The 14,628-nt window shown below is 33.1% G+C and overlaps 1 protein-coding gene across 2 annotated transcripts; it reads left to right on the forward strand.

Annotated features, from left to right (window-relative positions):
* Positions 1-5,598: 5,598 nt before the first annotated feature.
* Positions 5,599-10,917, forward strand: LOC21396681 (cinnamoyl-CoA reductase 1). 2 transcript variants are annotated; one of them, XM_024162870.1, is made up of 5 exons: positions 5,599-5,737; positions 5,912-6,066; positions 7,402-7,587; positions 8,056-8,408; positions 10,761-10,917. In XM_024162870.1, exons 1-5 carry the CDS (start codon positions 5,599-5,601, stop codon positions 10,915-10,917), a joined length of 990 nt encoding a protein of 329 aa, XP_024018638.1. The 2 variants fall into 2 exon arrangements, with proteins under 2 accessions (XP_024018638.1, XP_024018637.1); XM_024162869.1 differs by having other exon boundaries at positions 5,912-6,061; positions 7,379-7,587.
* The last annotated feature ends 3,711 nt before the right edge of the window (positions 10,918-14,628 follow it).

Genomic DNA, 14,628 nt, shown 5'->3' on the forward strand with positions numbered 1-14,628 from the left:
AGAGTACAGCCACGTAAGCTCCCCATCAAGTTGACATGTATAGACCTTCTTCATAAATTAGATGACGCATCCCGATACAGTGGATATGCTTTCTGAATGTTCTAGTGGAAAGTGCCTTTGTGAAAATATCTACTGCATTGTCACTTGATTGAATGTATTGAATATCAATATCCTTATTCTTTTCGAGCTCTTGAGAGTATGAGAAGAACTTCGGGGTATGTGTTTCGTTATGTTGCTTTTAACGTAACATTCTTTTATTTGAGCGACACATGTTGTATTGTATTCAAATAATACTGTTGGATCTTTACTGATAGATAGTTCGCAATTTTCTTAGATATGTTGAGTCATAGACCTCAACCACACACATTCTTGACTTGCTTCATTGAGTGCAATAACTTCGGCATGATCTGAAGAAGGGCAACAAGTGTTTGCTTTTGTGAACGCCATGAAACAACAGTACCTCCACATGTGAACACGTATCCATTTTGAGACCTGACTTTATGTGGATCTGACAAATATCCTACATCTGCAAAACCAATCATTCCTTGCTTTGATCCTTTAGGATAAAATAATCCCAAATCAAATGTTCCTTGAAGATAATAGAATATATGCTTAATTCCATTCCAATGTCTCCGTGTAGGAGATGAGCTAAATCTTGCTAATAGATTAGTAGCAAAAGCTAAATCTGGTCAGGCACAATTAGCAAGATACAGAAGAGCTCCTATTGCACTTAAGGTACTTCAGGACCGAGGAATTCTTCATCACCTTCGCAAGGGCGAAATAAATCCTATTCAACATTTGGCAATCTAACAATCATTGGAGAATATAACAATCATTGGAGTATTTGAAAGGTTTGTTGTATACACATTTAAGCGTTTTAAGACCTTTTTAGTATAGTTTGATTGAAGTACGAGTATTTCAATTTGAAAGTGATCAATTGGTAAACCGAGACAATATTTCATTTTTCCAAGGTATTTCATCTCAAATTCATCTTTTAAGTATATCACAGCTTCTTAAATTTTTATGAGTTCTAATGATGTTCAAATGATCGACATAGACAGTGATATAACAAAACTAGACGTTGTTCTCTTAATAAAAACACATGGGCACATGAGATTATTCACATATCCTTCTTTTGACAAATATTCGCTTAAGCAATTATACCACAAGCGTCTGGATTGCTTTAACTCATATAATGATCTTTGTAACTTATACGGACATATATCTTTAGGGTTTGAATTTAGTGTTTCAGGCATCTTAAATCCATCAAGAATTTTCATATAAATATCACTATCAAGCAATTCGTATAAATAAGCTGTAACAACATCCATAAGAAGCATCTCTAAATTTTCAGAAACTATTAGGCTGATTAAATATCTGAACGTAATTGCATCCATTACAGGAGAATATGTTTCCTCATAATCAATCCCGTGTCTTTGTGAAAAACCTTGTGCCACAAGTCGAGCTTTATACCTTATAATTTCATTTTTCTCATTGCTTTTTCGCACAAAAATCCATTTGTATCCCATAAGTCTCACGGCTTCTGGATTTAAGACAATAGGTCCAAAAACTTTACGCTTATTAAGCGAATTTAACTCAGCCTGTATAGCATCTTTCCATTTGATCCAATCATGTCTATTTTGGCATTTAGAAATAGATCTTAGTTCAAGGTCCTCAGTTCCGTTAATAATTTCACATGCCACAGAGTAAGAAATTATTTCATCAATATTTTAAATTTTATTTCAATTCCATAATCCACCTGTATTGATATAGTCAATAGACATCTCACTATTCTCAAAACCTTTAGAATTTTCTACGGTATCGAGAATCTCTTCGTTTGTATTATTTTGTGTTTCTCCTAGAACACTTTCTTCCAAATCAGGGTCATTATACTTATTTGCTCCCTTTCTTTTTCGAGGATTTTTGTCTTTGGAACCAATAGGTCTTCTAAGCTTTAGGCGTGTTTTAGACATATTAATGATTTCATTTTCAGATTGTCCTTTTGGGATTTTAATCTGAGCGGGAGCATTTGCAGCTGGTACATATGATTTAGTCACCCTTTTTGTATCAGTAAACGCATTTGGTAATTGATTTGCTAAGTTTTGTAAGTGCATAATCTTTTACACTTCTAGTTCACATTGCTTTATGTAAGGCTCAAAATGCAACAATGATGGTTCACACCTTGTGATTTCCTTTTACAACTGTTTATTTTCTCCCCCTAATGTTGGGAAGACTACCTCATTAAAATGAAAATTGGCAAAACGTGTCATAAAAACATCACCAATTTGAGGCTCAAGATATTTGATGACAGAATGGGATTCATACCCAACGTATATTCCCAGTCTTCTTTGAGGACCCATCTTTGTGTGTTGTGGTGGAGCAATTGGTACATATACTGCACAACCAAATATTCTTATATGGGAGATATTTAGTTCTTAACCAAATGCCAGTTGTAAAGGGGAGTACTTATTACAAGCACTTGGTCTAATGCGAATTAATACTGTAACATGTAAAATTGCATGACCCCATATAGAAATAGGTAGCTTTGTTCTCATTATTAATGGTGTAGCAATAGGCTAGTGACGTTTAATCAATGATTTAGCCAAGCCATTTTGTGTATGCATGTGAGCAATAAGATGTTTAGCAATTATTCCAATTGACATACAATAATCATGAAAAGCTTGAGATGTGAATTCACTAGCATTATCAAGTCTAACTTTCTTGATTGTATAGTTAGGAAATTGTGCTTGTAATTTAATTATATGAGCAAGAAATCTCGCAAATGCCACATTCTGAGTTGATAATAAGCAAACATGTAACCATCTATAAATACCATAAAGTATCGGAATGTCCGCACGGTGGGTGTATAGGCCCACATATATCACCTTAAATACGTTCAAGAAATGTATGTGATTCTGTTTCAATTTTGGCTAGTGAAGACCTTGTAATCAGTTTACCAAGAGAACAAACTTCACATAGAACTTTATTCATTTGAAAGATCTGTTGGCCTTTTAATGAATGTCCATGTGAACTTTCCACGATTCTTCGCATTATTATTGAACCACGATGACCCAAACGGTCATGCCATAGGGTTAATATTTGGGGATCTTCTTTAACTACCATGTGTGACTCTATCACATTTATATATGTGTAATGTAATCCCGAAGAGAGTTTTAAAAGTTGTTCTAATATGTACTTCTTTCCTGATACGTTAGTAGTTAAATACATATATTTCTCATTCCCTACAGTTTCAGATTGTGTATCATATCCATGAAGATATATGTCTTTGAAACTCAATAAATTTCTTTTGGACTTTTGTGAAAATAGAGCAGCATTTATGAAAAACTTTGTTCCATTTGACAATACAAAACTTGCTCTACCAGTCCCCTTAACCAGATCTACAGGACTTGATATTGTATTAATTATTGTCTTTACTGATTTTAAATTAAAGAAGTACTTTTTTTAGAAATTGTGTCTTAGAAATATGAGATGTAATAAGATATTTATTATTTATTTAATAAAAAAGTTTATTCATTATTTTTGTGCATATATTAATGAAATTTTTATAAAATTTTTGTACATATATTAATGAATATTTTATGAATATTAGTAAAAATTTTATGATTATTTATGTTATCTTTTCACATACATTAAATTAAATCCTTGTATACACATGAGTGGAATCTGATTATAAAACACAAATCACGTGTCAAATTAAGAGTTCATAAAAAAAAAAAAAAGAGTAAAGGACACCTGTATAGCAAAGTCCATGTTCAATGGCCGCATGGCAAAATCTCATTAAGCAAAGTGTTGAAGTAGGATTTATAGATATTTATAATATAATAACTAATAGATTTCAAATCTGTTTATTCATCGTATACTTTGTCCTTTGGCAAACAAACATATCGAAAGGTCCACTTTTCGTTTTTTTTTAAGGATGAAATTCTATTTTATTGAACATATGCTTCGCATCCCTAGACCCGTAACAAAATTAATTTGGATTGTAGAGTCGAGAATCTTTTCTCGATCTATATTCTGTTGGGTTTTGATCTAACTATGTATAAAATAAAATAAACCTATAAAGTTTAGTCAGAAGCTTCGCAAGAAAAAGATTTCAATTGTCATGGAATGCCGTGAAAGTTATGATCAGCTTGGGTTAAGTCTGTGGTCTTGAAACTTTCTTATAAGCCAGTGTTAAATTTTTAGGCCAAAAGAAGTCTTATATGGATTTTTCACTACTCGTTTAGCTAGAGCAACAATGTACTACGTACGCTACACGTCTTTTAAAAAGAAAAAAAAAATCCATGCAACTTTTTAAAAACGAAAAGAAACAGAAGAATGAAAAAAGAACATATCATTAGTTTCTTCTTTATAACAAAATTTAATTATGTACTTAAGCTTATCATAGTTATCATTTTTTGTCATGCTCTTTTTGTAGTGAGAAATTTTTGTTTAGAGTGTGGTGTGGACAATCAAGAGGGGTATGTAAATAAAAGCACTCTTCTCATTTTTTTTCTCAAAAAAATTAAAAGAAAATTTTAAGAATGTCATTCAAAAGATAACATTATTTTATTTCTACCATTAAATATTTTAAATTTATAACTTATGTCATTCATATTCTCGTAGTATATCTTTAACATTCTACCAAAATTTTTTTTTTTTTGATAGGATACTTTTCGTATTCTACTAGAAGACTTTTCATATTCCACCAGAATATTTTTAAATGACATAAATAATAGGATGATGAAAAATAATGATTATTCTTATAATTTTTAAAAATAATAATACGGATAATTGACACTATTAAACCCTGAACTTTAAGTATAGTAATATTTTGGTTCTGAATTTTAATTTTGTCATTTTGAGTTTGGAACTTTCTCCAATAGAGCTTCTCTATTAGTAGGATTAGTTTTTGACCATTAGATTTAGTTAAAATCACATTAGACTGAAAAAGTATGATAATTATGTGATAAAGATGTGTTATTTACTTTAGTTTCAAAAAATTTTCATTAATTTTAGTCATTTGGCGTTTGCGGGGTGGCAAGCAAGCGAAGTCGCGCATGGGGGGTTTGAGTATGGAAGAAGAAGATACTATTTTTGGGGTTTTTTTTTTCCCTTTTTTAAATACAAATAATAAGAATTTTTTTTTTTTTTTCAATTAAGAGGTGTGGGTAAAAGAATAATTATTCATTAAATTATTTAACAGTCACTATTATTTGTGTGACATCTTCGTTAGAAAACTTAATAAAAAGAGCTGTTTTGTTTTTTTTTGTTTTGGTCAACCTTTTATTTTCTAGAGACAAGTAATGTTAATTAGTTTTATAAGTGAGGAGGTAAATTGTCGTATGAGTTATAAATTAGAGAGAATTTTCGTACTTAATTCTAATAATAATAGTAAAATTTTCCGCATTTTTCCTTATAAAGCCAGAAACCAGGCTTTCCAGTTCTCGTGCCTCCACTTTTTTCCTTGACGTTTGGCAAACACAAGCATTGATCATTATATAGATCACGACCTTATTTTTTGTCACTGATCATAGCAACCCACAGATGGCAACTCGCATTATATATCGCACACCCACATCTGAAAAACATGCCAAAATGCCTGTCGAGAGTGCTGCATCGCCAGGTTATGGACAAATAGTGTGTATCACCGGCGCCGGAGGATTTATTGCCTCTTGGATCGTCAAGCTCTTGCTTGAACGAGGCTATACTGTTAAAGGAACTGTCAGAAATCCAGGTGGGTCCTTTAGACCATGTTTATTTCATGAGTTTGAACCGTATTTTATTAGACTTTGTCACAAAAATTTAAATTATTCTCTTATACTATTGAATATACATGTATGCGTGTTTTTTGATTGGTGTTAATTTTTGTGTATTTTTTATTTTATTTTCTGGTTTGGTTTGGTTATAGATGACCCAAAAAATAGTCACTTGAGAGAGCTTGAAGGAGCCAAAGAGAGGTTGATTCTGTGTAAAGCTGATCTCCTTGATTACGAGAGCCTCAAAGAAGCTATCAGTGGTTGCCATGGCGTTTTTCACACGGCATGTCCCATTAGTGATGTTCCGGTAATCAATTTTACTTCTTTATTTTGCCCTTGGTGTTATGGTTCTAACTTTACTTCATCTATAATCTACGAGAAAGGGTAATGTCACTTATTTCATCACTTTATTTCTTACTTTGTTCTCCTTCCTCTTTTACAACATATCATTTCACTTACCTATATATATTAAACATAATTATAGACCAATTTTACCTCTTTATTACAACTTTGCCACTTTCTAATACAATAAAATTGCCATTATAATTTTTTCTTAAATCTATATGATTTTATAAATACGCATCAACATTTTTTCTTATTCTTTTCTTCTTTTTATTTTTCTCTTTAAATATGTTTGGATACTTATTATTATTATTATTTTCTAGACTAGAAACATTTATCAACATTTTCTTGATCTTCCTCTTTAACCGAATCGTGACATCTCATTTTAGACATTATATATACATAATACACACACCTTTGTTTAAAATAAAAAAACTTAAACAGAAGATTATCAACCAAATTCTTTTTCATATAGCGCATGCTTTGATTCAACTATAGAGCATTTGAAATTTTGAAGAAGATTGAAAGATTGTTGTCTCTCCTCGCCCTCTCTTTTAAAATTTAATGGCTATATTGTAATAATTTATACAAATAAAACTCTTTAAGATTTCCCTTTTGCTAATAGAAAAAATGAAAAGTTGTATTAAACTGTAAAAAAGTAGTTGATAATTTTTTATTTGCTTTTATATGGAAATGAAAAGATATGTAGCAAAAAGAAAAATACGAGAGTGATGAAATAAGTGACTCTAACATTTAATCTATTTATTAAAAAAAAGAAAAAAAAAGAAGAAGAAGACAGAGACGCCTACCGCCATCTCAACATATTTTGGGTCTTAAGCGAAGTCTTTATTCTTTAAAAAGGGCCTCTTCAAGATAAAATACTAGAAAAATGAAATTTTATTCACACCCCAAACACTACAATGGTGAAAAAGAAATAAACTATCTCAAATCTTCTCAAACGGCTAGTTGCACTCCAAAAAAAACTCAAGATCTCATCCTCTCAAATGTGTCAACTTGTGCAGCACTATCTAAGGGATTCACAAAGTCTAGAATATCATGTAATTATATATGAGCGTTAGAACAAATCTTCTTTTTATTGTATATAGTTGTTAGAATCAATTTATGAAATACCCTCTTTAATAAGTAAAATGATGAAAAAGGACAACTAAGAAACATAATAAAGAAGCATACCCCTCTCTCTCTTTTTTTCCCCAAAGATTCCATAAATTCTAACACTCATATTTCCATATGCATTTTCATCATCGCCGGCAATATTCAACCACAAAACATATATGCACAGGAGGAAGTATTGGAACCAGCGGTGAATGGGACAAAGAACGTGATAGTGGCAGCCGCCGAGGCGAAGGTGCGGCGAGTGGTCTTTACGTCATCAGTTGGGGCGGTCTACATGAACCCAAATCGGAGCCCCGATGTTGTGGTTGACGAGTCTTGTTGGAGTGACCTTGACTTTTGCAAGAATGCCGGGGTACGTAATCCACTATAATTATCCTTCCATTTCGTAACTTTTTCTATTATTTTTTTAGAGTTTTCTCTCAACTACCCGTAATTTTCTATTTTCAGCTGTTAGATCGTATCATAAACTGTCTGTTCTCCATATTTTTTCAATCTGATGCGATTTTGACTTGATCCAATGTTCATAATCGCACTACTTGTAGGATTGACTTATCAAAAAAACTCCTTTTCTACTCCTCTATAGAACAAAAACTTGAGAGATAAATTGTCAATTTTTAGTTAGTAAAATCAATTTTTTGTAAACATATTTATCATATTTATCCGTTCACGAAATCTTCTAGCTAGCAAGTCACTGGATTCACTTTATTTTGTCAAACTAGCCAGTACAAATTAATTGACATTGTAAATTTCACATATAATGTTAGAACTACCACTCGAATACATACAAATCTCTAACTATAGCTGTTACATGATCTTGCAGTGGTGGTACTGCTACGGGAAGACCGTGGCGGAAAAGGCGGCATGGGACGTGGCGAAAGAGAAAGGGGTGGACTTTGTGGTGGTGAACCCGGTCCTTGTCCTTGGACCGCTTCTTCAGCCAACTTTGAATGCCAGCACTGTTCACATCCTCAAGTACTTAACTGGCTCAGCCAAGACTTATGCCAATGCAGTCCAGGCTTATGTCCATGTCAAGGATGTTGCCCTAGGCCACATTCTAGTATTAGAGGCACCATCCGCCTCTGGCCGCTATATCTGTGCCGAGAGCATGCTTCACCGCGGTGAGGTGGTCGAGATCCTGGCCAAAATCTTCCCTGAGTATCCTCTTCCCACAAGGTAATTAAGTATACATTTTACTATTTCTTCTTAGTATAATTATAATGTCCCCATATAAATAAACTAGTCCCATATAATGTGGTGCCACTGCCACGTTGAATTCCTCGTATTAATTAGGTACAAGTAATTCTGATATGGGTTATTTACATATTTTTATACCTTGCATTTTAAGTTTATTCAAAAAGTTTACTTTTGGTTTTTAATTTCATAAAAAATATATCATTAAATTACATTCATTACATTAATTTATACCTTTTTAAGGTGAATATACAATTTTGACCTATAAAATGTCTAAATACCCTGAAAATAAAAAAAAATTCTAATTGAAAAATAAACAAAACCCAATCATTTTTTGTTTGAAAACCCTAATCACTTGTCTCATCTAACCACCCACCCCATCCGGCCCTTCTCAATTCCAGTTCAAGTAATCAAGCACGATTAAGCTATCCACACAATCTTTCAACTTCTCCCCTTGCTTTCAATTTGCTAAATCCATTTCTCCCACACTTGGAAACACCGTGAGAATTTATCCCCAAAAATAAACTGAAACTCTCTTGCAAGTTCGTCCTTTGTTCCTCATTGCCTCCAAGACCACAGACTTCCTCTCGTCACCCAAGCCACCGTTATGATGGAGCTCGGCAGTGGTGTCACAGGGTCGAGGAGGTCGGCAGCAGCCCTATAGGCGAGGAATGTCCTCACCCAGCTTTCCCATATCGCCTTCTGCACTGCTCAATTCTTCTCGTCTCACCTTCGACATTTGAAACGTAATGCCTCCTTGGATTTCAACACCAACATTGAATTTTTAAACAAGTTAACAAATATATAAGTTTGAATAGTCAATGAAAATATGAAAAGGGATATTTTATTTACGATTACCTCATTAAATAAAAACCTTTCTAAGGAAAACCTAGTGGGACAAAGCCTTAGTAAAGAAAAAAGAGAACAATCAGGATAATTATACATAAGATGGTTACAAAATTACTAAAAAAAAGAAAAAAAAACATGAAAATATTATGAGCCTAGATGGGTCGTGCTGGGCCGGCCCATTATGGGCCTAGACGGGCCGGGCTAGGCCGGGCCATCATGGGCCTAGACGGGCCGGCCTAGCCCGGCCCAAGCCTGGTCTAGCCCATGATTTTTCATGGGCTGTGCCGGGCCGGCCCATGGGTCGATATATGTTAGCCCAGTCCAACCCACCAATATTTATGGGCTAGGTCGTGCCTTGAATAGTGACAGGCCATGCCGACCCGGCCAGTCACTATGTTAGGATGGGCCTGGGTTGACCCATGGGCCCCGGCCCATTGTTGCATCTCTAGTTAGGTGTAATGCCCCGATGACTAGTTCTGATCACATCAGCAGTTAATGGAGCAATAGCCTAGCAGGGAGATTCTAACTTTGTAACAGGGCACAATATATGAACACTTAGCTTGGTTGCTTGGAAAAAAAGAAATGATTTATTGGTTTTTCATTTTTCATTTTTTTAATAAAAAAATTGTGGTCTCATTTGATTCGTAGATTCAAATTGTGTTAACTTTTTTATTTAAGTCATGTGGGTTTAAAAGGTGTGGTTTAAATGTTGGAATCAAATCTTTGAATACAATATCAAGGGGTTAGAAAGTGTCCTAAATTAATCATTCCGTCTATCCACCTATTAAATCTCACATAGAAAAACGCATGAGAGGACAATATGCAGTTTAATAGAAGTTAATTTTGTAATTTTTCATACTAGAATACAACTATATTAACAAGGAAGTCACCAGTTTTTCCGTTAACCTTTTAACATATGGATTGACAAACGGATTAAGTTTTCAAAATCAAGAACCAAAATGGAATTTGACTATAGTATGAGGACTAAAAATTGAATTAATTAACCCTGTGGATTTTGCATGTTCTATTGTCTTTTCGAATGTCTCGAGTGTGCTTAATTTTTTTTCACTTCAAGAAATATATATATATATATATATTCATTGCTTTCCAATATTACCCTGCAAGATTCAAGCCAAAAGACAGATTTTTTTAGAGCAAGATAGTAATTTGAAAGCGTGAGTGGGGTAATTAGATGTACTCTATACCCAACAAGAAAACAAAAAGTCAACTTAGGTATCAGGCTTCCTTTCTGGCATAATAAAAGAGCTTTAACCAAGATCCGGGCAACTGGGCAAGGGCCAGGATATGCCAAGTCAATTGGGGGTCACTTTGTTAAGGAGGGTTCAGCTCAAGACACTAGGCCATTAAATAAAGATCTTATAATTTAATATGGTTCAAGATATATATATATATATATATATATATTTTTTTTTTTTTTCTATCTAAATCATATGGCCAATGTGTTACCACAATGTGTGTTTGTAGGTGTTCAGATGAAGTGAATCCCAGAAAAAAGCCCTACAAGTTCACTAATCAGAAGCTAAAGGACTTGGGCTTGGAGTTCACACCGGTGAGGCAATGTCTATACGACACCGTAAAGAGCTTGCAGGAGAAAGGTCACCTTCCGGTTTCCACACCCTAAGAAGATTGCATCAAAATCCAATCTTGAAATAAGAAAGGGTTGAAAACTCGACATTTCTACCGATGTTTTTGCAAAAATTTTCATATTTTAAAAGTATCGATATAAAAATTGGGGTGCAGTTGTTAGCATTTATAAATTAGAAATAATATAACAATGCTTTATGCATTCTGATATCAATAAAAGATTATTTATTTATTTCATATATGAGTATTGTCTTCTTTATTGTCATATTAATTGAATATATGTTAAACAAATTAGAATTTAATGCTATCATTTTAAGTCTTTACATCGTGCATATAGTGTGAAGAATATGCAGAAGATGTGAATTAAAAGATAATAGTTTAAATCATATGATTTGAAATCGAGAAAATAATGGTAGGCGCTAATTTATTCATGTTAAGATCTTTATGCTGTTTACTTGCTAAAAAGAGATGGCTTATCTTGGTTGTATAAAATAAATAATAAACTTGTATCTTTTAATGTACCAAATGGACATATCCTGAGATTGTTAAAGGTACACATGTCATACGTTGGAGATATGACTCTTAAATGCGTAGATGTATTATTTAAGGATAGGGAATCCATAGTTTTTTTATAAAAAAATTAATCAATGATATCTGCTTATGACATATCTATAGTTTGAAAAACATGAGCACTCAACCATTAGATTACTTCGTGTTATTTAATAGTTTACTATCTATATTGGTGTATGAATAGAATAGTGGTTATTTAAAGGGAGAAATAAAGAAATAGGCCAAGACTTGAGATGAATTAAAATTAATAGGCCAATAGTTTACATAAGTTAATAAATAGGCCAAATTATTGTTTTCGTCCATAACTTGTCTAGTTATGAACCATAACTTGACAAATTATTGTCCATAATTGTTCATAACTTGTCTGGTTATGAACCATAACTTGATAAATTTGTTCATAACTAATCTGGTTATGAACCATAACTTGACAAGTTATGGCCTATTAATTTTTATAACTAAAAATTGACCTATATACTTTTTTAAGCTTTTCATATTGACCAATTTTCTACTATTTCTCTTATTTAAATGTAGTAAAATTTCAGGTATTTATTTTAGAGGTACTTTTTGAATGTAGTCTTCTATGATGAATTTTACCAAATGGAACGGTCAAATAAGTGGATTAATATAACTAACGGAAAATTTGGTATTACTTTTTACTAATTTTACCACTATTTTAATTAACCTCAAATGCACAATCCTTATAACTTCAACATGAGATATACTTACGGTGGACACGGTGGATATAGGATCTTAAATTATCTACCTCCACAGTTTTGAAATGAAGTTTAATTGATCACACAACTAAGTTAGTGGGAAGATCGAGAGACATGGTATATCCAAAACGCCGAGAAGCTATAGAAGTTTTTTTTATTTTTTATTTTTTATTTTTTTTAACACCTAGAAGCTCTTTTTGGTACTGATGCATTCTCATCTTATATGAAACTATGGATATTTTACTTCGTGTGTGAATATATGCTTATTGTTTCCCGAATTTTAATTACCTCTTACCGTGTATATTTATCATACCGTTAGTATTTTGATTGAGAGCTTCATTTAGTTTTATGTATTTGTTACGCCATGGTCAAGGAATCGACCACTCTCTCGACGATAGGCGTCGAGGACTCCTCGTTGGGAATCGATCGCTGGCGTCGAGGGAACGGCTGTAGCTAAGGTGCCCTTTGCGTCGAGAGATCACACGTGGAGAGAGGCGTCGAGGATAGTGACTCAACCTCTGAGGGCCACTGCGTTGAGACATCCCGCCGAGTTAAACCCGTCAACGATCTTGTCAACTCTGAGAAGGAAGCATCGATCCAACGGCTACTGCAGGAGTCAGTAAATTGGGCGGCAGATGAGAGGGGTCAGTTGCATTTCTTGAGATTGTCATCATAAAAACTCACCTACCCTCCCGCATATCGAGGATGGAAGATGGCTTCCTCCTTGGGAACGGGGAGGGCAAGGTCACTTGTAAAGGCCTATAAATAGAGCCCAGAACACTCAGAAAAGGGTTAGACACCATTTCATTATTAAGAAAAAGCTTGTAATCGGCTGAAAGATTAGCGCATACACAAGTGGATTAGGCAAGGAGTTATTGCCGAACCACTATAAAATAACTGTCTCATTAACATTATTTTTGAGTTTTTATCTTTGATTGAACCGTGAGTGTTTTTGGAGAAGTAATTACGAGTTGTCGAAAAAACACCGTCAACAGTATTATTAACAATTTTAGAGTTTCTTAAAGTTAAATTTAAAAAATTCCAGGATAAATTTCATATTTTACATCAATTTCCACCGATGTTGATACTTTTGCAAAAGCTAAGTACTGATATCTCTATAAATATTGTTATTTTCATCCTTCAATAGAAGCTTGTTCTGAACGATATAATATGTTCTTACCTAATCCCATTTGGACCATTACAATATAAGGGGCACATGAGGAATTATCGTAGCCTCCGTTCTTATGGAAGAAAAGGTCTGAAAGAAAGGTTACCCTTTACACACCCCTACAAAATGGTAATTTTTTTGGAATCACTAATTTTATAGTGGATGGATGAGTTACTTATTTGAGCTAGTTGGGCTCTAATATTATGTGACAATTATGCTTTCTAAATATTGAATTTCTATCTTAAAAAGTCAACCTATTAAGTAGTTGAGTGACCCAACATTCTTACAAATTATTGTATATTCTTGTACTTGAAATATGTGGGACTCGGATTTATTTTTTATTTTTTACACGCTTTAGGATGGTGAAGTATAAATCCTCATATCTAGACTTAAAGTTTACTAAGGTCCCGTTCACTTAATAGATTCAAATTATGTGGGTTTAAACCTTTAGGTTTGAGCATATATGTAGGTTTTTTGAGGTTTGACCTAGTATTTGGTAGTGTAAGGTCTAAGCAGTGATAAAGGTTGAACCAGTATTTTGTTAAATTATTAGAACAATTGTTTTTTTTTTTTTATAAAAAAATTGAGTCAAAATAATTGGTGGGAACTTTTGTGTTGTGTTTTGAACAGTAAAATGATTAGAACCTTAACAACTTTGGGGAGAGCGCGGGTAGAGTTGAATTCAATCTTCAATTTTGGGTTCAAATGAACCCTAAACTCAAATTCAAATTCAAAATGTTATGCAACTAAACAAGGATTTAAATTGACTTTTAGATTGATACCCACCTCAACCCTCCAACGTTAAACAGGCACTAATCGCTGCTCATGTTTGTGACAAAATTACTCTTTAAGAGTCAATTGCAGAGTACAAACAAAGGTTACTTATCTTATAATGAGTATTTACTAAGGTTATGATCTCTTGAATCTTGATGGTCATTTGGTTATGATCTCTAGAATCTTGATGGTCATTTCTTTAATAAAGTACCCAACATCACATACTCACTGTGAACAATGATCAGTTTATACTAATTCTTCAAAATTATATTTTTCAGTTTCATACATACACACACACACACATATATATATATAAACACTTCGTATGCATAACTAAAGACTGTAACCATAATATTACATAACATGAAAATATGATAATATGTAACCATATCATGAATCATTAATAAAAATGCATAAAGTTTATTCGTTATTTTGCCGTAAAAGATTAAAATGACGCTCTTAAAGCACTTGTACCAACATTCCATTATGGTCTGTTAGAAGGCTGTTATTTCAGTTGATTAGT

This window comes from Morus notabilis, unplaced genomic scaffold, assembly GCF_000414095.1.
Source record: "Morus notabilis unplaced genomic scaffold, ASM41409v2 Scaffold410, whole genome shotgun sequence".
NCBI lineage: Eukaryota > Viridiplantae > Streptophyta > Magnoliopsida > Rosales > Moraceae > Morus > Morus notabilis.